The sequence below is a fragment of the Choristoneura fumiferana genome, chromosome 24 (genome assembly GCF_025370935.1).
Source record: "Choristoneura fumiferana chromosome 24, NRCan_CFum_1, whole genome shotgun sequence".
Taxonomy (NCBI): Eukaryota; Metazoa; Arthropoda; class Insecta; order Lepidoptera; family Tortricidae; genus Choristoneura; species Choristoneura fumiferana.
Window position 1 is genome coordinate 118402 of NC_133495.1, and position 23981 is coordinate 142382.

The window sequence follows — 23981 nt, forward strand, 5'->3', positions numbered from 1 at the left end:
AGACTATGAAGAAGCTTTAAGTAAATGTTTTTTCACACTGATCGAATGCTGAAGCCGGCAGGTAGGCTCTGGAGGGAACTCTATTATAAAACAATGTAACTGTGCTGTATTTGGGTATAATGGAATCGTTGTGAGATGAACCTTGGCTACAAATCACTAAAAAGTGGAAATAAAGAAAAATTTTAACAAAAAAATAAAACGCACCCACCACTGAAGAGCAGCTACCAGGCGCCCAGATCAATTTAACAATGATACTTTGGCACTCTTATTAGAGAGATTTCATTGCTCTGTAAATTGCAACCATATTCACATAACTAGCTCTCCAGCTATTAGACGCGGATCCGTGCCTATCTTTCGTATTTTTTTTTTATCAGCAGATTTTTTGCTTATTAAAACAAATGAAACTAGAATTCAATTCAGTACTTTTTTTAGTTCCCGCATATGTAAGGTTAAAAATATTGATTTGGAAGTTTAAAGTAATGACGTTTTGTACATGTTTGCTTCCAAACTTGCAAGCTATTTTTCATCCACTTCCAAGGCCGCTTGTAGACATCTGTTGTTTTCACCAGACAACAAAACTTTTTTTTGCCGGACTTGTGGTGTTGTATGGCTTGCAATGAATGTGTGTACACAATGCAACTTACCCATACAAAACCATAAGTCTGGCAAAAAAAAACGGTCCATTGTCTGGTGAAACAACATATATCTACAAGCGGCCTAATGGTTGGATTGACTTGAAATTTGTCATGCACAGCATATGTACCTCGAATGACAATGCATACAGACAGCAGAATCTAATCTAAAGTCAGCAAAAGTACAGACAGCAAAAAAGCTTGTATTCAACTTTAGAGTTATAATAACCTAACCAACAAAAAGTTGGAAAACCTCAAACATTGTCACTTCGAAGTTCAATATCTCAAAAACAGCAGAAACGATTCCAATAAACATGTCTTAGAACCATTGCTAAAAACCCTGCTTTCAAATAAAAAGAAACAGCATTCAAATCGGTTCACCCAGACATACAGACACACAGCGGTTAAACTTATAACACCCCCCTTTTTGCGTCCAGGGTTAAAAACACAAATATAATTTCTGTATTACTGAAAAACATTTTTTACAGTGTTAAGTCCTCTTATGACAAAACTTAAATATGATTTAAAGAGCAGTCATACACATAAACAACTTGCTTTGACCTTGTAAGTCCTAACTTTTGTTATCATACATAGTTCTACAGACCGAGGCGAGAATTCTAAGTTTTGTTATTTTGAAAATTACTTACATAAATTTAAAGTTCATATTTCATTGAAAAATTTGTACTCCACCAAGTACATCCGGCAGTTATTCTTACAATTGATTAGTACTTTGTGAAGTACATGGAGACTTACGAGGTTAGGTATTTAAAATAATAAGTTTTCCTTAAATATTCCATTACTAATAAAATAAAATAAATGTATTAAAACCATAGTGAGTTTCGGAGGCAATTTTTATGAATTATGAGTGGCATACAAGCTCTTGGAAGTTCATAACAATAATCATGGACCAACAATAAGGCATTATTATTAAGTAAATAAAATACAAAATAGATATCATTGTAATATCACCTCAATACAAATAAGCCAAAAAAAAATTGGTTCATATTTCAAACAATTTGCAATCAAGTAAGCCAAAAAATGTAGGGTAGACAAATCAATTGTTTTCTGTGTCGCAACAAGCCATACCCTTCATGACTAAGCAAAGAACAAATTGCACATAAACAAATTGCACAATGTTTGTATATTTACAAAATTATGCGGTTTATAGGTCAGATATGAATTATCTAGTAGGTAATTAGGAAGATCAGTCAAAGTTAGCAACACTGAGTGGACTGTCATTTCATGACTTGAAATGGTACAATGTAACCCTTGAATCATATGAATACTGACTGTGGGCCTGAGAGGCCCATCAGCTAAGGTTCTAGCCTAACCAACGTGCTGGCACGTTGACTGCGCGCCGCAAAAGCATGTCGATCAACGAAATATTTATCAGAAAATAATCAAGAACAATAAAACTTACCCCAATATCCCTGGCTTGTATTTAAAATTGGGTATCCGCCACGGACACCCACCGTATTCACCTATGAGAGCATCGTGGTTTTTGTTCAGGTTAAAAGTCGATGCGCGGTTATCGTTCACTTTCCTCCGCGCGGGATTAAAATAATTATTATTTCTACTTTCACCGTTCACATCATTTATTGGTATAAAGTCTGGCGCTTTATTCACATTAGGGTTAGAATTTTCTAAGTTTTTCAAATTCATTTTGTCTATTTCACTTTGAGTTTCCCAGATACGAAGCCACAGGCGCTTCGCGGGTCCTTCCTGCTCGGGCTGATACCACCCGACGGCGGGATCCATTCAGCCGGAGCAAGGTTCCACTATATGGAATGACACATGCTGAAGCATTTCACATTTATAATAGTTAATTGGAAATTAACACAAAATAAAAATAAGTCACACCACACTCGGAACATGGACGACACGCGTTAGGTTGACAGCTCGACTACTAGAGGGCGCCATCTTAGCAAAATAAGTCTAACTAGAAGTCAATACAAGCATTTTTGGTAGAGAAAAGACAAAGCAGTTTCATAATAAAGATAGATAAGATTAAAAAAAAACTATTTCTTTTAACACTACATAAATAAATAAATTTTATTTAACAGTTGTGTTACAGTCCTTAAAAAGTACTTAAATGATTAAAATTCAAATTATTGCCAGCCTCTTCAGAGTGTTTCTATGGGTTAAGCCGACGAGCCGTTCAGTCAGTCATACACAGACTACTTCTAACTAACTAACTTAGTTTAACTAACTTACGTAACGCTAGTTTTCTTAATCAAGAAGCTTAACAAAGATCATAATGAATGTGGTAAAAAACGATGCTAACGTTATTATTTTGAAAAAATTACTTATTACAGTTCATAGTAAATGTGTATGTATCTTTTTAATAGTTTTTTCACTTCTCGTGCTCGTAAAGTTCGTGTTTATGCTGGATCTAGGCGACACAAAATGGCTTTTTATGCTCTAGTGCATAAAGTAAAATTTTCGTCTATGACCAAGGCAATCAGGTGTTAACAGCCACATGCAATAAAGTTTATATTTATTTTTTCTACTAATTTTTAATTTGTAAAACTTAAAATCAATGAAATAAATCAATAAAACTAATATTTATACATTATAATTACCAATACATAAAAATTAAAACATACCTAATAAGTGAACAATGGTTCCAGGAGTCTGCTGAATAGATGACTCTTCGCAATCGAAGTGAAAAGCGGAGTGTAAAACTCGAGCATTAACCCATTTTCCCCTCGAAGGGTCTATCCACCCTCGCCGTGCCGGATCGGGTGGCTATGTGAATGTTTCGGGTAAACAAATGCTCTCGTTGTACAATCTACTATTAGAAGACCTGACTTTCTGACAAAATGGGAACCACCTCCTTTTTTTGAAGTCTGGTAAAATTGACTTTTACTAATTTTTGTTGCAAAATATTTGGTGGATTGCATCTAAGTATCATCCAAGCTTGAATTTTAATTTACAGAAACAGCAGCAGAAATCAGAAACCCATGTTTGTTCTTTCTGTTGTGTTTGATCTCAAGTTTTCAACAAAATACGGCATAATTAAAAATTCTGATAATGTGCGCCGTGTCTTACAAAAAAAATCTTAATTTCATTTCGCGCCAAAAGCATCGAAAGCTTTGCAAACGTCAGAATTGAAGAAAGATAATATTAAACTTTAAGTATTGCTCATAAGGCTGTTTATAGACTGCGCCGCTTCATTTTCATGTTTACATTTGACATTGACATGTTGTCGAGGAGTTGAGTTAAAAGTTATAGGTTATTCCTATTCTTCAATATTATTAAATGATTTAAAATGATTGTGATTTTACTTGAATTCAATGATTGCTAAATTAAAAATGAGATTCACTTATGAATTGTCTTAATAAACTGCTTAGACCTTGCAAATTAATTGTATTTAGTGTAAATAAAGTAGTTTCCGTTGCCGCATCTTCAAGAACAAGTGGTGATCATATAAGTGTGTTTTCTTTTCATTTTAATGTTTTTCAAGTAAGAAACATGGCTCAGAAAAGCATTACATCCTTCTTCAAAATCACTCCAAAGAAAAGTCCAGAAATAAAAAAGGAAACCACTGAAAATGTACGTTAGAAAAACCTCTAGTGTATTGAAACTATAACTTAAGAATTACTTATAAACACGATTCTTGCAGATGATCATGACTAAAATCGTAGAAATAGTACTTGTACTAATTTGGTTCATTAATTCAAAAGGAAGCAACAATGGTTGTTTACATGTAAAAAAACTATGATTTTAGTATTTTAAAGCAATGACTGTTTCAGGACAATTCCTTTGATGATATTGAGACAAAACCACCATCACCCGTTCAGAATGACACAAAGGTAAATTCTCTTCTTATCTAGTCCCTTTTGTATAGTATTATTGTAAATAAATCTCTCTTTCTCTCTCTCTCTCTCTCTCTCACACACACACACACACACACACACACACACACACACACACACACACACACACACACACACACACACACACACACACACACACAAACACATATACACACACACACACACACACACACACACACACACACACACACACACACACTGTCTCTCATTGCTCTCAGTAGATTCAGCTATGGATTGCGTGTCAGTCAGTAACTACACAAATTTGTCTTTATTGCTGATATATTAGTTAATTTATTGCAGAGATCTTCAAAAAGACAGAGGTTAGACAGTGATAGCAGCGAGTCTCAGTCACCAAAGAAAGAGCCTCCACCTTCCTTAACAGTAAGTTGTACATGTATATTACGAAATCATCAGTCAATATATACATATCTATTTAACCTTATTTGTTGATTTTAATTTTGGCACGCTAATTACATAATTTATTCATTGCAGTAACCATAATACTTAAATATTTTTGCTGTCGGTAAGTACAGTAAATGTAAAAAATATGAACATATTCAAAGTTTCAAAAATATGTACCATCACCTAAATATGTGGTCTACCACCCTAAAGTTGATAATCATTTGCATGTCAAAAAACAATAATGCCGATAGACGTGTCTGTCAACTTAAAAGTTCACTTTAGCAACATATTCATTTGATAGGAACTTGTTTGACAATTGATAGACCACTTATTTGGCTGATGGTACCACAGAATCTTATTCCGACGCAACAAGGCCCTAGCTACATATTTTTGAGTGGTTCGAATATATACTTATTCTTGCACTCAACTGTACCTGAGAAAAATCCATGGTAGCCTAGTATTAGTTGACCCATCCCTATTAAACACAGCCGATACAATTGTGCGGGTTAATTACATTTGAATTTGATATGGATTGTACATACTGTCATGATTGTTAATTCGGGACCCATTTTGTTAAAAAGTCCTTTGAATTGTCATACAAAATGACAGATTTGATCTTAAGTGGGTCCCAAATTAACAATTCAAAGTCAAAGTATCTTTATTCAATTTAGGCTATAACAAGCACTTAATATTTTATTTTTTTATTTTATTTTTGATTTTTTTTATGTCAAAAAAAATCTACAACCGGTTCGGAAAAACCTCTGTTGAGAAGAATCCGGCAAGAAACTCAAAAAGGTATATTTTTTTTAAACAGATTTACAATATTATTAAATGATATCTATACACTGTCACTGTACATAAGGTTTATGTCGTAACTCTTACATTTGAATTTGAACTTGACATGGATTGTACATAAAGTCCATTGTATTCATATTTGGATGGGTTCAAAAGGGTTATGGCTTCTCAAGCATAGAGTCTTGAATTAAAGCTCAAGCTCACACTTTTCAGTTTTCTGTATTATGTCTGTATGTAGTTGAAGTACTTCTACACAAAATTTAAATTCAATCCATCTAAGAACCTTAACGCTTAAAGAGACCACTATACTTAACAAAAAAAAAACTGTATTTCTTCGTTTTAGAAAAAGAAAGTAAAAAGGCAACGAATAGAGAGCTCAGAGAGTGAAGTAGAACCTGCAAAATCACCATTAACTTCAGCAGTGAAATCAGAAAAAGAAACACCAGTAAAGTCGCCAGTCGGTTCACCAAGAACATCAGAGCAGTCATTAGTGGAGTCTCCGGTAAAGACTGAAATTAAACTGGAAAAGAGTGACAGTGTGAAGACATATAGTTCACCCAAGAGTAAGAAAGCGAAGAAGGATTTGAAGACAGGTAAGAATCAACTTGGTGCAAACTACCAAATCACATCACATGTTATTGCCAAGCCTATCATATTTCGTAATGTTCTTATCCTATATTTTATATTTTTTTTTTAGATAATGCTGGCAAAAAAACTGCTAAGAAGAGTTCAAGCACTAAATCCATAAAAAAAGAAGAGACCAAGCCAAAAGAGAATGGTAAACTAATTTTTTTTGTATAATGTATAAACAAGGCTTTAAATATTAATACGTCAACCTCATGAGAAGCCACAGGAAACAACATTCTATTGAAAAAGCATGTCTAATGTAATGGATTTATATATTAATATTGCGTCATCTGATAAAGGCTTGCTTAATGTCATATTTACTCCATTATATACAAATTAACTTGATCTCAATACTTTTTCCTAATCTCTTGAATCTGGTCACATTCCAGGAAGATGGTGATCCTATCCATGATGTTTTATATTTTCGTAATTTACCTTCTTAAATTCATCATCATCCCAGCTTTATACGTCCCACTGTAAGGCACAGGACTCCTCTCAGAATGAGAGAGCTTGGGCTGTAGTTCCCATGTGGGCCCAGTGGGGATTGGGGCATTTATAATTCTGAAATTATATTTTTTTTTAGATAATGCTGCCAAGAAAACAGCTAAGAAGAATTCTAGCACTGAATCCATCAAGAAAGAGACTCCTCCAAAGGAGAACGGTAAAGAGTCAAGCAAGAGTTATGTAGAAAAAAAAGAAGTTGGTGTAAAGAAAGAAGATGGTGGAATTGTTCCAGGTATGTGATACTGCATATATAGAGTTGATGAACCAGTTTTGTTTTGCTTCAATGTTAATTAATATTAATAATGGCTGAACTCGTCAGCACAGAGTTTGCCTCTCTCTAGTACAAATAAGCCTCTTTTCCAATGTTAAAATGAATCCTTACTAATACATAATATTATAAATGAGAAAGTAAACTGTGTCTGTCTGTATGTCTATTACCTCTTCATGCTTAAAGTTCTGAACCAATTTAGATGAAATTTGGTATGTTTGTTTGAAACCCTGGAAATTACATAGAATAGAAGAAGAAATTACATAGAATTATTATGTATCCTATGTCCTTCCCATGTTCTCAAAATCTCCATACCAAATTTTATCTCAACCAGTTCAGCAGTTTAAAGGTCTGTCATTTTGACCTCCTACTACCGGTCTACGACACTGCCACAACAGTCTTTTTCACAAGGATCCAAATCTTCCTTTCATTTAACCATAGTATCATTTGTGATAGTACACCTAAACAAGGTTGCTAATGTAATGTCGGGGTGACACTCTTACCCGGACCGGATAATACCGACCCTGTTTATTGTGACTGACTATGGGCGTGTTCACGAATAACAGGGCCGGTATTCCCATGTCGGTATTATCCGGGCCGCGAAAGAGTGTCACCCTTATGTCGTTCGTAAATAAAATAAGATCGCTTTTCTTTTTTCTTCTCATTTGAATCTTCAGGAAAACGAAGAACACCGGCGATTCCCGAGCAACATTCTGGTTGTACGGTCAAGAAACTTAATCACGTACCAGGGTGGATCCTTTGGGCTACTAATGTCACGTTGACATCCCATACATCTGCCAAAGAAATCATAGCGAAATTGATTATGAAAAGGTTCCACCCTGGTACCATCAGCCAAATATGTGGTCTACCACCCTAAAGTTGAAAATCGTTTGCATTCATAAAGCAATAATGCCAATAGACGTGTCTGTCAACTTGAAAGTTCGACATTAGCGACATATTCATTTGATAGGAACTTGTTTAAAAATTGGTAGACCACTTATTTGGCTGATGGTACCTGATTCAGTTTCCTTGACTGTACAATTATTTACTTTCAGAAACGGAATACGACCCCTCTAAATCGAAATACCACCCTATCAATGACGCGTGCTGGAGAGCCAACCAGCCGGTGCCGTATCTGGCTCTGGCTAAGACCCTGGAAGCCATCGAAGCCATATCAGCCCGCCTGAAGATTGTAGAGATACTCAGTAACTACTTCAGGTTAGTGACATACAGATACACTTAGGGGCTGTTTCACCATCCATTGATTAGTGTTAACTGACGGTTAAATGTGATGCCGTCTCTATTTGTTTTCTTCGAATAGACGGAGACGGCATCACATTTAACCGTCGGTTAACGCTAATCAATGGATGGTGAAACAACCCCTAAAGATATTAAGATTTTTTTGTAAATTAATGATGATTGTCCTAGTCTAGTCCTACTTCTTACTAACACGAAAATTTATGACGGTGTGTGTGTGTGTATGCGTGTGCGTGCGTGCGTGTGTGTAAATTCCCGGTAGGTATATCAATTCTACAAACAAGTTACCTACGTACCGGGGGCCAAATCTAGTAATAATGCATTATACTCGTAATTTGTGTATTTTTTTTTTTTTTTGCTAGGCGATTATCTATATATGTCGTACCTAGTTTTTTTGCGGCGCCCTTGTGAAAGTAAATATCTGCGTGTAGAACAGTTTTTATACAGACTATACTTACTTGTAAATTTCAAATGTGAGCTTTGCGGTGAAGGAAAACATCGTGAGGAAACCTGCACAAACCTGCGAAGCAATTCAATGGTGCGTGTGAAGTTCCCAATCCGCACTGGGCCCGCGTGGGAACTATAGCCCAAGCCCTCTTGTTCAGAGAGGAGGCCTGTGCCCAGCAGTGGGACGTGTATAGGCTGGGATGATGACTTACTTGTATCGTAACATTCCATCACCAGGTCCGTGATGGTCCTGACCCCAGAAGACCTGCTGCCCAGTGTGTACCTGTGCCTGAACCAATTAGCGCCAGCTTACCACAGCTTGGAGCTCGGTGAGTTACTTCATGAAATGCCTTGTACAGTCGCCATTCGATATTGCGGAGTGGCCGAGGTGGTCAAAAATATCGGAACGTGGACTCTATTCTCGAGGCGTTAGAGTTCATTTTTCGATATTTTTGATCATCTTGGCCGCTCCGACATGTATGGTAATCCAACTGGAAATAGGCAGTTTGTACACGGATGTGGATGGTAGTTTTTTTTTTATATAGTATAGTAAATAACCTTACCTGTTTTCTGTATCGCTTACTATTTCTGGTGTACAATAAAGAGTAATTGTATTGTATTGTATTGTAAATGACTGGAGGAGCTACTGGTACAAAAAAGCACTAAAGGAGTGTAGACTTCGATGATTTTCATCGACATGTGTATTCTGCCTGTCCTAACCTAGCGCCCAGACGGCCTTTAACCGAAGCCTAGAGTCTCTACCTAAATTTGCCAGCGTGCCATGAAACGCAGCATTTCCATGTGTTCAGGCCACAGATATAGATTACACTAGATTACGCAAATGCATCTACTTCGCGTGTCCGAATCCCGACCAAACTTCGGGTTTGGCCCAATACAACTGACCGCTAATTGACTAATCATGACTAGTGACTGGCTCGAGCCCCACAGCGCGGGCGGGCGGCGCATTTGAATCGATTTTGCGCGGACATCGGAGAATTCACATCGCTAATTCACTCTTGAGACATCACAGTAGATATAAAAAAGTGACACGGTTGGTTTTCATACTGATTGAGGTGTTTGCGTTATCTAGTGTAATCTATATCTGTGGTTCAGGCGCTGGTTTCTCTGACCACCCGCCGCCGGCGACCGGTGACCCACGCGGGGCACGTATCTCAATGTGGAAAATTGAAATATCCATAGTAATATATTGACGGTCAAAATATCGAACCTAACCTAACAAACTTTCGATATTTTGACCGTCGACTTTTTAACTTTAGATATATTAATTTTCGATATTCAGATATGTACGTACTTACCCCCAACGCGTGTCCGCGACCGACGACGTTCGAATGCTTGGTTCGGGCACAAATCTAGTATCTAGTATACGGTATAGGATTGGTGTCAATAAGTGTCCCATAAAATAAAATAACCTGTGAAATACGCGCAAATCTCTCTCTTGCCTCTTAGTTTTAGTATATATGTTTTATTTCTTAGGCATAGCAGAGACGTACCTGATGAAGGCGATCGGGCAGTGCACCGGCCGTACGTTAGCGCAAATGAAGGCGGCTGCGCAGAAGACAGGCGATTTAGGTATTCTATAGATGTAGATAGATACTTACTAAAAAATGGGTTATGGGTAAATTTCATTCAAAGTCAGAATATCTTTACTCAATTTAGATAATATCAACCACTTATGAATGGCAAAAAATCTACCACCGGTACGGAAAGAAGAACCTGGCAAGAACATTTTTACAATTTTTTTTTAATGATTTTCATCACAAGTGAATACTTGTTGATAATATTGAATAGATATATTAACTATATTTTTAACCCCCGACATAAAAAGAGGGGAGTTATAGTGGCACCGTAGCTCTTAAACGGGTGGACCGATTTGAATGCGGTTTTTTTTATTTGAAAGCAGGTTTTCTAACAATGGCTCTTAGACATGTTTTATCAAAATCGGTTGAGATATTGAACTATGAAATGACAATGTCGGGGGTTTTCCAACCTTTTGTTGGTAAATTATTTAGCATAATAAATTCGATATTTGAAGTAAGGGATCGCAAATGCGGACCGGATTTGTTTCCAAATACCTATCCATGATAATAATCATTAATCTTATCTTACTAATATTATAAAAGCGAAAGTTTGTATGGATGGATGTTTGTTACTCTTTCACGCAAAAACTACTGAACGGATTTGCATTGCATGAAATTTGACATACAGGTAATATATACCTTGGAATAATACATAGGCTACTTTTTATCCCGATATTCCCACGGGATAGGGACAAAAATCTTGAAATTTCTACCGCTGGGTCTTGAAATTTTGGACAGTTATTCTAAACACAAACTCAATGAAGGTCACGATATAAATTTTGGGATTTCTCTGGGAAATTTTGTAAAATCCCGTAATTTCAATTGTAACTACCAGATCAACTAGTTTACGCGTGCGAAGCCGGTAAACTCTAGTTTTGTTAATACGCCTTAGATATTAATATCTTCTTGAATCAAGAATCTCGACAATAGATTTAAATTTTACTGTTTGATCAGTAATAGATATTTTTTAGAAATTTATTGTATTGTATGTATGTATTTATGTTTGATTGAACCGGGATATTTTAAAGTGATTTTGTACAAAGTTTTGTTTATTTAAGTCACATGCTAAACGAGTGACAAACATTAAGACGATATACAAATAGGCAAAGATGACGATAGATATGTTTATAAGCCTATTTTAAATGTATGCCATACGATTATATAAATAAACATGCACGATGACGCCGAAAAAAATAAGATTATGGTGATTTTTTAGAATTTTTATGAGATTTTTGAGTTGAATAAAGCATAAACTACTATTTTTTCCACATCCACTTTCACCTCCGCATCCGCCTCCGCCTCCGCTAAGAAGACCTCGGTTACAACCCTAAAAAAAAAAACGTATACAATTTCCCAGGAACGACTTTTTGATTTTCGACAGTCTGTAAGATGGATACAGCTTCCCTGTGTTTCTATTATTCACCTGCATTCCCACGTTACAGGCGCAGTAGCGGAGCAAGCGCGCTCCACGCAACGCACGATGTTTACGCCGCCGCCGCTCAAGACAAGGGCCGTGTTCAACGCGCTCAAAGACATCGCTAGCATGACGGGTGAGTTGTAGTACAGTGATGTGATAACAGGTCAAATTCAAATAATTTCATGCTCACATGCCGTAAAATGTTAGACATGCTAGTGTTTCAAACACGCACTCGGCAAAGGCATTGCAATATAATAGGTACTTAACTGTTCTATGAGTCGAGATAGAAAATAAACTACTCCCAAGATAAAACAAGATTATAGCGATTTAGATGGAGCAGAAGAAAAAGAGTTTTCTAAATACGTCTAGCCTTATTTGTTGCATCTTCATGGTACAGCTGCTAAACTCATTTTGATTAAATTTGACACGAAAATAGTTCGTCAATATATTGACATGTAGTTTTTATTAACGACCAGACGGCCAATTGGATAGAACCTTAGAGAACCTGATTACGAAGCTTGAGGTTCCGGGTTCGATTCCTGGCCGGGGCAGATATTTGTATGAATAATACGCATGTTTGTTCTCGTGTCTTGGATGTTTAATATGTATATAAGTATGTTTATCCGTTGCCTAGTATCCATAGTACAAGCTTTGCTTAGTTTGGGACTAGGTCAATTGGTGTCAAGTGTCCCATGATATGTTTTTTATTTCATTTACAGGCCAAGCATCTGTGAACAAGAAAATCGGCAAAATACAGTCACTGTATGTTGCCTGTCGCTTCTCCGAATCTCGATATCTAATACGGTATACCACTTCCTATTTTACATGTTTTTTAACCGACTTCAAAGAGGAGGAGGTTCTATGTTCGACTGTATTTTTTTTTTCATCACACTTGCTCGTAAACAGCGTCGAAACATGCAGGCTACCTTGGTTGCAACCCGCCAAATGAAACCCTCGACCTTAATGTGCTTGTCATGAAACCCGTGGTCGGTAAATGAGTCAGTGCCCGTACTGAAGCGCGCGCGCGCTGCTGCGCATGGTGCAGCAGCAGGACCACATGCACACGCGGCTCAGGCACATGCTGAGGGAGGGGGAGGGCGACGCTGCCAACAGCGCAGCCTAAGGTATCGCCAATATTTGGAACAATTATATTTTTTCTTTTACAAATATAAAATTATACTCGCAAATGTGATGGAAAACATTGTATGTCGCACGGGCGGTACTAGAATAACGAACATCGACTCATTAAAGCCCTCAGTCTTCGACTTCGCGCTTCTAATAGACTCTCGTTCGTAATTCCTTATTTACCGCCCTTAAGACACACTGTACTATAATGTATGCTTACCAATTACTCCGTCGATTGTGGACCGATTTTCAAATACATTTTTATTAGTGAAGCTACACTTTCATTCGTTGTTTGTTTGGTGTGCCTAATGGTGATGTAATGCCAGTATTGGGTTTTAAATTTAGCACCATTTACGCCGCACGCACACATTTGCGTACTATTTCGAGCTTAGATAGACAACCGGGAATCGAACCCGCCAAATAGTAAAACTGTTTTTCTTTTTTTAACCCCCGACGCAAAAAGAGGGGTGTTATAAGTTTGACCGCTATGTGTCTGTGTGTGTGTCTGTCTGTCTGTGGCACCGTAACTCTTAAACGGGTGGACAGCCGTTTTTGAGATATTGAACTTTGAAGTGACAAAGTCGGGAGTTTTCCAACTTTTTGCTGGTTAGGTTATTTGTATTTAAAAACTTTTAAAAGGTAATTTTTTACATGAAACTGACCGTGATTGACCCCTATTTCACCTGATGTGAAATGCAGATGAGGCCAAAGGTGTATCTCACCGGTTCAGTAACAGCCTATTCACTCTAGCCTTGAATATATTGATGATATATTGGTATTGTTCCAGTTCACTGGAAGGCAAGCTACGCATTGGACTTGCAGAGCAATCAGTGCTACAGGCGCTGGCACAGGCTGCGGCCGCCACGCCGCCCGGCGGGGGCGTGCTCGACGCTACCAAGGGGCTCTCCGCTGCCGAGTTCAAGGTACAATAGTACATTGTGTCTTAAGGGCGGTAAACAAGAAATTACGAACGAGAGTCTATTAGAAGCCCGGAGTCGAAGACTGAGGGCTTTTATGAGTCGATGTTCGTAATTCTAGTACCGCCCGTGCGACATACAATGTTTTTCATCACATTTGCGAGTAAAATTGTATATTTGCAAAAGAAAAACTAATACTTTTTCCAAAAATTGCCGATACCGCTGACTACGTTCTTGGCGGCGCCAGCTCCCGTCGCCCCCAATTGTATCGTGGTTTACATTGACAGTCATACCAAATTTCATGACTATGCCCAACGGTGGGTTTTTCGAGATATTATATTCATTCCCTGGGAATATCGGGATAAAAGGTATGTATTATTCCAGATGTCCAGCTATCTATATACCAAATTTCATTCAAATCTGTCCAACCATTTTAGCGTGAAGGAGTAATTAACACACACACACACACGCACACACCTGCGCACATATTAATAAGGCAGTATTTGTGTACCCTGGGGCACCATTTAGTGGAACTCAAAAAATATAATTTAAGACCAAATCAATACTACCTATGTTGGACAATATAAATAAATAAATATCATGGGACACTTGACACCAATTGACCTAGCCCCAAACTAAGCAAAGCTTGTACTATGGATACTAGGCAAGATAAACACATACTTAAATACATATTAAACATCCAAGACCCGAGAACAAACATTATTCATACAAATATGAGCCCCGGCCGGGCATCGAACCCGGGACCTCAAGCTTCGTAGTCAGGTTCTCTAACCACTTGGCCAACCGGTCGTCAATGAATAAATGATTATTATTATATAAATATAAGTAAATCCCTAGCTATTGTGATGAACTTTATTGTTATTAAACCCTTTTCTAATTAAAATGTTCAAGTTTTTTTTATGTTTTTTTTTTTATGTCAGGCTAAAGTAGACGAGCAAGCGCTCATAATCAAAACCACGTACTGCGAATGCCCCAACTACGAGCTGATAATCCCTGTGATGCTGGAGCACGGGGTGGCGGCCCTCCCGGAACACTGCAAGCTGACGCCCGGGATCCCGCTCAAGCCCATGCTGGCGCATCCCACCAAGGGGGTCCATGAGGTCCTTAACCGGTCAGTATTTTTAGGGTTCCGTACCTCAAAAGGAAAAAAAACCCTTATAGGATCACTTTTCGTCGGTCTGTCTGTCTGTCAAGACCCTTTTTCTCGGGAACGCGTGGAGGTATCAAGCTGAAATTTGTATCAAGTACTGAGGTCTACTGTCCCTTGGAGATGTGAAAAAATCAGACTTCTAAGCCAACGCAATGAAAAGATGCAGCCGTTTATGCTTTTCGCAATTCGCAAGGGATCAATAAAAAAAACCTACAGGCTACTTCCCGTGGACTCAGAATCTTGAAATTTGAAGAGAGAGAGGGGGAGGGAGAGAGAGAGAGAGAGAGATTTTACGATTTTATTCATTGGCCTCATAAAATTTCGGCCCTGGAGGGAAACTGATCTTAACCTAACCAACAAAAAGTTGAAAAACCCCCGACTTTGTCATTTGAAAGTTCAATATGAAACATGTCTAAGAAATAACCATCGCTAGAAAACCTGATTTCAAATAAAAAAAAAACGGATTCAAATCGGTCCATTGAACATTTCCCTTGGACATTTCCCGCACAAAAAAAGTTAGGGACTAATGTAGTCTCTAGGACGCGTGACAGGTTAAGAGCTACGGTGCCACAGACACACATACACACATAGCGGTCAAACTTATAACACCCCTCTTTTTTTACCAGTTTCGAAGGCACTCGGTTCACCTGTGAATACAAATACGACGGCGAGCGCGCTCAGATCCACGTGCCGAAGGCCGACGGCGAGGGCCCTGATCTACCCAATGCGTCCGTGTTCAGCAGGAACCAGGAGAATAATACTAGGTAACAATTAAAACATCTACGACTTTCGTCTATTGCCTGATCGACTCCTTTCTTTTCCGATGCATCAGAGTTGTGCCAAGCATAAGCCTCTCCATTGCCCTCTGTGCAACCCGGAGTTTCTCAGCAGACTTTTCGGTCAGGGTCGTTGTCTCCATACCATAAGTGAAAACCGGCAGGACACACTGGTTGAATACTTTGGTCTTCAAGTCTTCAATTTTTTTTTTAACAATTAAAACAAAAACTCTACCCTCTGGACAAACACAGAAATCCGGAGTAGCGTTCCTTCTCAAAAATGTTCTAATACATATTTTCAATTATTTGATTAGATGATTATAAAATAGTAGATTTTACAACGAGCGCATAAAACGAGCCATTTTACCTGAGACCGACGGCGTTGTTCTGTCTTGGAACTCCAGCGCCTTTTTATCCTGTAAAATTGCAGTGCCCATGGGATAGCGAATGTATACATTATTTATTTTATATCATAACTCCGATCTTCTGTAATGCTTGCAGCAAATACCCAGACATCCTGCAGCGGTTACCGTCTCTACTCAAGAGCGAAGTGTCGAGTTGTGTGTTAGACTGCGAAGCGGTCGCGTACGATATTGCCAACAAGCAAATACTGCCTTTCCAGGTATTTTCTGATTATGTAACTGACAAACTAATTAGATTTTAAGGAAACCAGTACATTGAAACGGCTGTAGCTGTTTTTAGTCATTACTTTTCTCTAATATTTACAAATGACCACCGATTTCACCTGATGGTACAGTCAAGTGCAAAGGTTACAGGCACAGTTATTTTTAGTGCTACGTGTATGAAGACCACGATAAATGTTTTAGGAATTCCCATGGGAATTTGGTGAAATCCCGAAATTTTAGTTCAACTGCTGGAGATTAGATCCCGAGTCGCTGGAAGCTTGTTTCGTCGTAATTTTTAGTTAAAGAAAACTGTGGAAATGTCGTGGCTTTAATCATATTACTGAGGACTAAGGTGGTATTTTTCCTGGAATATTATGCTATTTCCTTAAAAATATGAACCGATTTCAAGGCAATGAGGGCTATCGTTTTTTGTCTCACTAGATGGCGCACTGTTGCGTGAGGTTTTTAAGTATGGTTTTAAAGGCTGTTATTACGGGTGTGAAAACAAAGTTTAGATTAAAATCATATTTAATACACCTTAAAACCGTACCATATAAATATCGAGCATGCCACAGTGCTGCACAGTCCCTGTTTTGTTCGGAAAAAAGGGAGGACTAAGGTTTCCGAAAGACAAAACTGTCTCAAAACACAGACATTCATTGCCCCGGAACGCATATTTGCCATAATTCATTTCAGATATTGCAAAATATTCACAAAATTATTCTAATTGTAAATAAACCCGCGTAGCTCACCCAAAAACTATGAGATTTGACATTTCGGAGACCTCACGCTACACTAGCGCCTCTAGCGGCGAATTCATTCGCGATAGCCCTCATTGAAGTCATGTCCTAATGTGCAACAACAAAAGAAGCTAGAAACCGACGAAACGCCTGTTGCTTACCTCAGAAAGTCTCTGTGTATATACCTGTTTTCTGTACTGCTTGCTGTGTGTTGGTGTGCAATAAAGAGTTATTGTATTGAAACAAGAACCATCCAACACAACATCCTCCATCACAACACACACATGAACATTCTCCATCTTCTCTACGGCATTCTCTTTAACCCTGCAACTCCTTTGAGGTAAAAGAGCGATTTAGCTATGTTACTTCTGTTCGTTGCTCTCAGAACTGTCTCGTTACTGTCCCACTCTCAAACTCTAAATTCTATGTTTATTCTTACACTGTCCAGGCCACTCGGTTGTGGAACTCCCTACCGATAGACTTGAGGCGCGCAGTCTTTGCCTATCTTTAAGTCTATGCTTAGAGAGCACTATCTGTCATCTTGCGTATTAATGTTATAGTTGGCTTATTTATATGTTGTTATGGTATCTATCTGTTTAGATTTGTTGTGTATGTGTATTGTATGTGTTAGTTTTATGTATTCTTGATAATGCTCTAATCTACTGTAAATTGCACTACCTGCTAAAATGTATTCCTTATTTCTGTCCATTGTAAAGGTTGCCTGGAAGAGATCGCTCTGAAGCGATAAGGCCGCCTATTGCTTACCTTAGAAAATCTCTATGTATATACTTGTGTTTTCTGTACTGCTTACTGTGTTGGTGTGCAATAAAGAGTTATTGTATTGTATTGTATTGAAACAAGAATCTCACGAATTAACACTAACGTCGCCATATCGTCAATTCGTCCTCAGATCCTGTCGACGCGCAAGCGCAAAGACGCCGCCGCGTCGGAGATCAAAGTGCAGGTGTGCGTGTTTGTGTTCGACGTGCTGTACCTGAACGGGCGCGCGCTGGTGCGGGAGCCCCTGGAGGAGCGCCGGCGGCTCTTGAGGGAGAACTTCAACGAAGTCGAAGGTAGATATTTTTCGCTCGAAGAAAGAAAGTAATCATTTATTCGTGACAACCTTCGAAATAAGAAAAATAAATTCAAGTTTATACATGTTACGAAATGGGACCATGTTTATCATACATTAAAATAAATCCATATTATCCGACTAAAGAAGAAATTAAAAAGACAAAAATAAAACGCTAAACATTATAACAAATGATGTCTCTATGTACAACACTATTTATGTAGAACAGATTCAGTTCAATTCAATTTATTCAATTCATTCAATTTATTTAATTCAGACAGAATCCATTTTAGCTTGTATTAGCTGGTGTTGGTATTGTACACATTCAAAGTAAATAATTTATTTAATCAGGCGTTACTTTGCGGAGGTCCATATCAATTAACTAAAACAATTTCTTTGCTCACCCGCGACCTTATGATAGTTAAGTTTATGTAAAATATGCGTGTTCATGCAGTTCCTCTGCCTCCACACTGTACAAAATCTACCTGTGATGTCGAAATAAAAATTGATTGATTGATTGAATGTGAATGCAGGCTCATGGCAGTTCGCGGTGGCCAAAGACTGCAGCTCCATGGAGGAGGTGCAGCAGTTTTTGGAGGACGCCGTGCGCGGCAGCTGCGAGGGGCTCATGGTCAAGACGTTAGAGGGAGAACACGCGCGGTACGACATCGCGAGACGCAGCCACAACTGGCTGAAGGTATGTGGCTGATGCATGGGCGTATCCAGGAGTAGGCCTTATGTTAAAGAGCGATCTCTCCCAATTAACTTTCGAGCAGTTCAAAATATGAAAGACATATGCAATGAAAACAATGGTGTTTTTCAATTTCATGTTGAATGTCTGTTGTAGTGCTAACAAGTATTTCGTTAATTAATTTATCTATAAAAGGTGTATGTATTTTTTTTATTTTCCACTTTTGAACTGCTTTTTTTACAGTCAAATATCCATTTATATGCGACAAAAGAACGCTCTACATAACGTGATAAGTTTACAACAATTTAATTGAAAGTCCTATATATCGACATCATTTAGGTAGAGTCGATAAGTAAGAAGTCACTATGACAGGTCAATGGTCCCACGAAAAATTGCCCTCTGGTAATTGATTAAATTCACGTTTAGGCTGGTCCACAAATTTAAAGTCGCTCAGCGAGCTATAGAAAGGGGTAACGAGGAGATCCGACACAGAACTAAAGTCATCGACATAACTCACCGGAGTGGCTGTGGGCCGGCCATATCAGTCGAAGAACTGATAACCGCTGATAACCGCTGGGGCAAACGAGTTCTTGAGTGGAGACCGCGAATCGGCAAGCGTGGCGTAGGACGCACTCAGACTAGGTGGAGCGATGATCTTCGCAGGTTAGCTGGCAAGAACTGGATGAGACTGGCCGAGGATCGTGCTCAGTGGCGTGCAACTGGAGAGGCCTATGTCCAGCAGTGGACTAAGATAGGCCGATGATGATGATGATGATGAATTGATTAAATAACTAAATGAGTCAATCGCAGCAAGACTAACGCCAAACGGACCTCTCGCTACTAACGCCATCTAGCGATATTTCATACTCATAAACTAGAGCTGAGCGTTATTTTCTGAAACTGTTTCGAAAAACAGTTCTTTAGATTCCACAGACTATCACAAACATGCGTTGACTTGAGGAAATTTTCTTACAAGAACAAATAATAGATTCTTATCTTCAACTAGCAAACGTTTTATAATATAAAAAAACTGTTTCTTGAACCAAACTGTTTTTTTTGAAGCAAACTGTAAAGAGCTACACTTGATAACGAAGCTTTCGTTTCCTTTGAAACGAAACCAAGCCGTAGCAATGAAGTTTCATTGCGTTTTTCAAAACTGTTACTTGTCAAAAATAAACTGTTACTTTACGTTTAAAAATACGTAAAGACCCAGCTCTATCATAAACTCATTCTATTCCCAGCTAAAAAAAGACTACCTAGAAGGCGTGGGGGACACAATAGACGTGGTGGTTATCGGCGGGTACCACGGGCGGGGCAAGCGGCGCGGCGTGTACGGCGGGTTCTTACTCGCCTGCTACGACGCCGCTGGCGACGAGTACCAAGCGCTCTGTAAGATCGGGACCGGCTTCTCCGATGAGGATCTGCAGACGTTGACGAAGACTCTAGAAGAGCATGTTATTGAGACGCCGAGGAATTATTACAGGTAAGTTGGGTTTAACACTGGCGTTTTTACCCGAATGCCCGAAGGAGGGTTATGTTTTTCAGCATATGTATGTATCAGTATGTATGTTCAAATCGTGACCAGCTCAAAAATTTTAGGTAATGGGTCCCGACTGTTTAACTTTAAATTAGCTACTTGACAAAGTTCTAGACCACTAGATTTATTTGCTTCCTTTAGTTTTTAATGCAGGTTTTTTACGTTTGGTTTTGTTTTGATCAGATACGACAACGCGCACGCGCCGGACGCGTGGTTCGCGCCGGCGTGCGTGTGGGAGGTGCGCTGCGCGGACCTGTCGCTGTCGCCGGCGCACCGCGCGGCCCTGGGGCTCATCGACCCCGAGCGAGGGGTCTCGCTCAGGTTCCCCAGGTAAGGCGCTTCAATATGAACTCATTTGTGATGACCTCATTCCCGAGGCTTTGCCTCCGTCGAGAACTAAAAAAAAGCTGACTCCTTATGTCATGGAAACTAAAAAAAAAGCTTTTTTTTTTCTTCCATTTCACCCTTGCTGTTTCAGCAAGATGTGTTTATGTATGTAAACTCTATTGTACAAAAGAAAAGAAACAAAAATACAATGGTAGAGCTTTGAAATTCTTGGACGAAGGTGGACTTATCCCTTTAAGGGATCTCTACGAGTAAACCTTTGAGTAGATGAGAGGAGCATTTTTTTTTTCTCGACTACCCCATAGTTTGGGGTCTTTTGAAACAAATTCAGGATATATCAAAATTACAAGGAAAATTATAATGGCTAAGATTGCTTGAGAATCATTTGTAGTTTAAGAGTAAATAGCAACCTAAGGTAAATAAAATATACCTACACTTGGAAGAGTCCGTACACAACACAAAAGCCTTAGAAAAATACTACTTGATATTTTCGTAATGGCTTCGGAACCCTATCTTGGGCGTGTCTGACACGCTCTTGGCCGGTTTTTTCCAAAATAACACTTGTTTCAATTAGTTATTAAGTGCTTGGGTTTAATTAAATACAAACCTTTTAACATGATATTTTTTCTAACAGATTTATCCGCGTCCGCGAAGACAAGACTCCAGAGCAGGCGACGTCTGCGCAGCAGATCGCGGAGATGTATCTGTCGCAAGACCAGGTCAAGAACCAAACCAGCAAGCCTGTCAACTTCGACGACTTCTACTAACGCCCCACAGAACCACCTGTCTAAATGGACGCGACAGTCTTTATCTTGTTGTAATATACTTCCATTTTACAAGCTTATATTTAACTTGCAATTATTTTACGGCGAATCCCTTCTAGTGTTCGGATCGACTTGAAATTTGGTACAGTCAACTACAACGAGATCGATACGGTAACAGTTACAAAACAATGTATACACCGCTTTATTCACCTAACGTTTAGGTAGTGCAGGCGTATTTTTGTAGCTTTGGCCGTACCAATCTCTTTCTGGTTGACTGTATGTATACAGAGCGTCCCACGGTTATGCCACATGGAGGGAAAGTTCTATGAAAATGTTTGTTAAAATTGTTTGTTGTAAAGCGGTTCGCTGTGCGTACCAAATTACGAGTATACTGAGGATCACACATGTACAGAAATGAATAAAATGCAATTAAATGACAATTATCTTTTATTTCTCCGATATTACGCTACTTAGGATATCTTATTTATTTAAAAATATAAGTTTTGGCCATCGCGAGTTCTAATTACAGTTAGTATTTAACCTACTGGGGCCTAGTTCAGTCTGAACACAACCGAATATAAAGCTTATTGCGTAACTCAAAAACATATCCTTTAGTTGAATATACAAACTGAAATATAGATGCACAGAAAAACCAGCACTACCTAGGACCTGGGTTCGATTCCCAGTGTTGGTCTTATTTTTCTGGTTTGTTTGTATTTTCAATTTAGGTTTTACGGGATGACGGTAAATGTAAAATATGGAATCGAAATAAAAAAAATGCAAAAAGATTCCAAAAAACCAATCTTAATATCCTTTAGTAGCTAAAATAATTTCGTAATTAAGAAAGTCTTCTTGAAATTAATGTTTTCTTAAAATATTAGATCGCAACAAATAATTAAAGATACAGATCGTACAGAAAAAAAAACATAAAAACCAAATATACTATAAAATATGTTTGTTTTTTCAGTTCCAAGATAAGTTTTTAACATACTAACATATAATTTACTTACAATAAGCTCATTCTCGCGTGTTATGATGCATGAATTCTAAATGATTAGATTACTAATTATCTATTACAATGCAGTGTTTTAAAATCAAACAAAAAGCTGCACTAAAATCTGTAAAAATTGTACTGGCCGTAAATTAAAAAGTTTTACAAAAATAAAATGTCCAAAACAATGTGTATAAAGTGTATAATAAAATGATATTGCTTGATATGGCACGATGTACTAACCGTATCACAAACTTATCTGACCAGGCGATCAAACCTGGAATTAATACCACAACATTAAAAACCTAGCGTATCACGTAAACATAAAGTATCGTATCTACTACTAAGTTTACTACTTCAGTCAGATAAGTTTGTAGCACTGCAATATTACTTATTTCTATTTTTTTTACTTCATTGAGGGTTACCTTAGCTGTACTTTTAAAAAATAGTAAAGATTATCGAAAATTTAAAAAACAAAAACTTACCCAATTACAACAGTACTGGCTTAATTATTAGTTTTAGTAAGTATCATTCAAAATCAATAGCCTCATTTTTCAAAAAAAAAGTTAGTATTCAAATTTTTTTAGGTAACCCCATATTTTTTTTCATACAATCTTGAGATTCAACATTAAAGTAATTGAGCTACAGACACATTAACACGAACATAATATCCAATAGGAAGTTTAAATCATTTAATTAACTAAATAATCTGTTATTAATTACATTTGAGTATTTGCTACCGTGTAAAATTAACTATACTAGTTTGTTCCAGTAATTTGTCTTTCCGATTAACTAACTAATAACTTTCACACTCGACACATTTAATTGACATTAACTCGTCTATTTAATGTCAGTTAAGTGTATCTGATGTGGCAGTGAGACTCCTAACCTCATGAACTGTCTTTAGGGAACAAGTTCAAAATTAAACTAACACTAAATGTACGCTTAAATGCGGGCAAGAGTGACGGTTATGTACAACTATCAGATAAATCACATCCAATAACTTAACTAATATACTTAGGATAAGGGTGCTTCACTAACCAGGATCAAGTCAAGACTTTGTTAACTAAGGTCGATCTGCGAGTAACCGGCACACCCAGAAACATCTAGTAACTGGATGAGTCATAAAGCCATTGCTACAACAAGCTTATCGCCACTGCTTTAAAAATCTCGTATCTCAAAACAATACGTCAACAAAATTAATTCTTCAAATAATGTTTATAAAGTTCACCCAGAAAAATTAACGATTGCCAGGTACGAGCATTTTTAAAAGTAGTGCCGTTATACACTTCTTAGACATGCCCAAAGTAACAGTTTACTTTAAACTGATATACGTTAAAAACATGTTTGAAGGTCGTCTAAGTTTTTGTAGTAATTCGGTTAACATTTTTAAATTTCATATGGAAAGTCAACAATGTAGGAAAGTAATCATTTACGTCT

At 37.9% G+C, this 23981-nt stretch overlaps 2 protein-coding genes across 2 annotated transcripts in view; one reads left to right on the plus strand and one right to left on the minus strand.

The window, feature by feature from the left end:
* Positions 1 to 2523, minus strand: part of LOC141441505 (non-canonical poly(A) RNA polymerase protein Trf4-1-like) — a 37413-nt gene extending 34890 nt beyond the window's left edge. The window contains exon 1 of the mRNA XM_074106267.1: positions 2053 to 2523. Coding sequence (XP_073962368.1) covers positions 2053 to 2390 — 338 coding nt within the window. The 5' untranslated portion in view covers positions 2391 to 2523. The remainder of the gene's footprint in view (positions 1 to 2052) is intronic.
* Positions 2524 to 3822: 1299 nt separating this feature from the next.
* DNAlig1 (DNA ligase 1) lies at positions 3823 to 22206 on the plus strand. The gene is made up of 20 exons (XM_074106746.1): positions 3823 to 4187; positions 4388 to 4447; positions 4772 to 4852; positions 6012 to 6261; positions 6366 to 6446; positions 6879 to 7031; positions 8123 to 8285; positions 9009 to 9100; positions 10266 to 10361; positions 11812 to 11919; positions 12506 to 12590; positions 13699 to 13834; positions 14770 to 14960; positions 15626 to 15763; positions 16277 to 16397; positions 18052 to 18214; positions 18747 to 18910; positions 20146 to 20387; positions 20625 to 20771; positions 21421 to 22206. Exons 1-20 carry the CDS (start codon positions 3960 to 3962, stop codon positions 21551 to 21553), a joined length of 2832 nt encoding a protein of 943 aa, XP_073962847.1. The 5' UTR covers positions 3823 to 3959; the 3' UTR covers positions 21554 to 22206.
* Positions 22207 to 23981: the final 1775 nt, after the last annotated feature.

Excerpts from the sequence above, each read along its gene's own strand:
- DNAlig1 (XM_074106746.1), top strand. The coding sequence starts at position 3,960 with ATGAATTGTCTTAATAAACTGCTTAGACCTTGCAAATTAATTGTATTT. Across the intron at positions 6,262-6,365 it reads GAAGAAGGATTTGAAGACAG|ATAATGCTGGCAAAAAAACT; the intron begins GTAAGAATCAAC and ends TTTTTTTTTTAG. Across the intron at positions 20,388-20,624 it reads ACGCCGAGGAATTATTACAG|ATACGACAACGCGCACGCGC; the intron begins GTAAGTTGGGTT and ends TGTTTTGATCAG.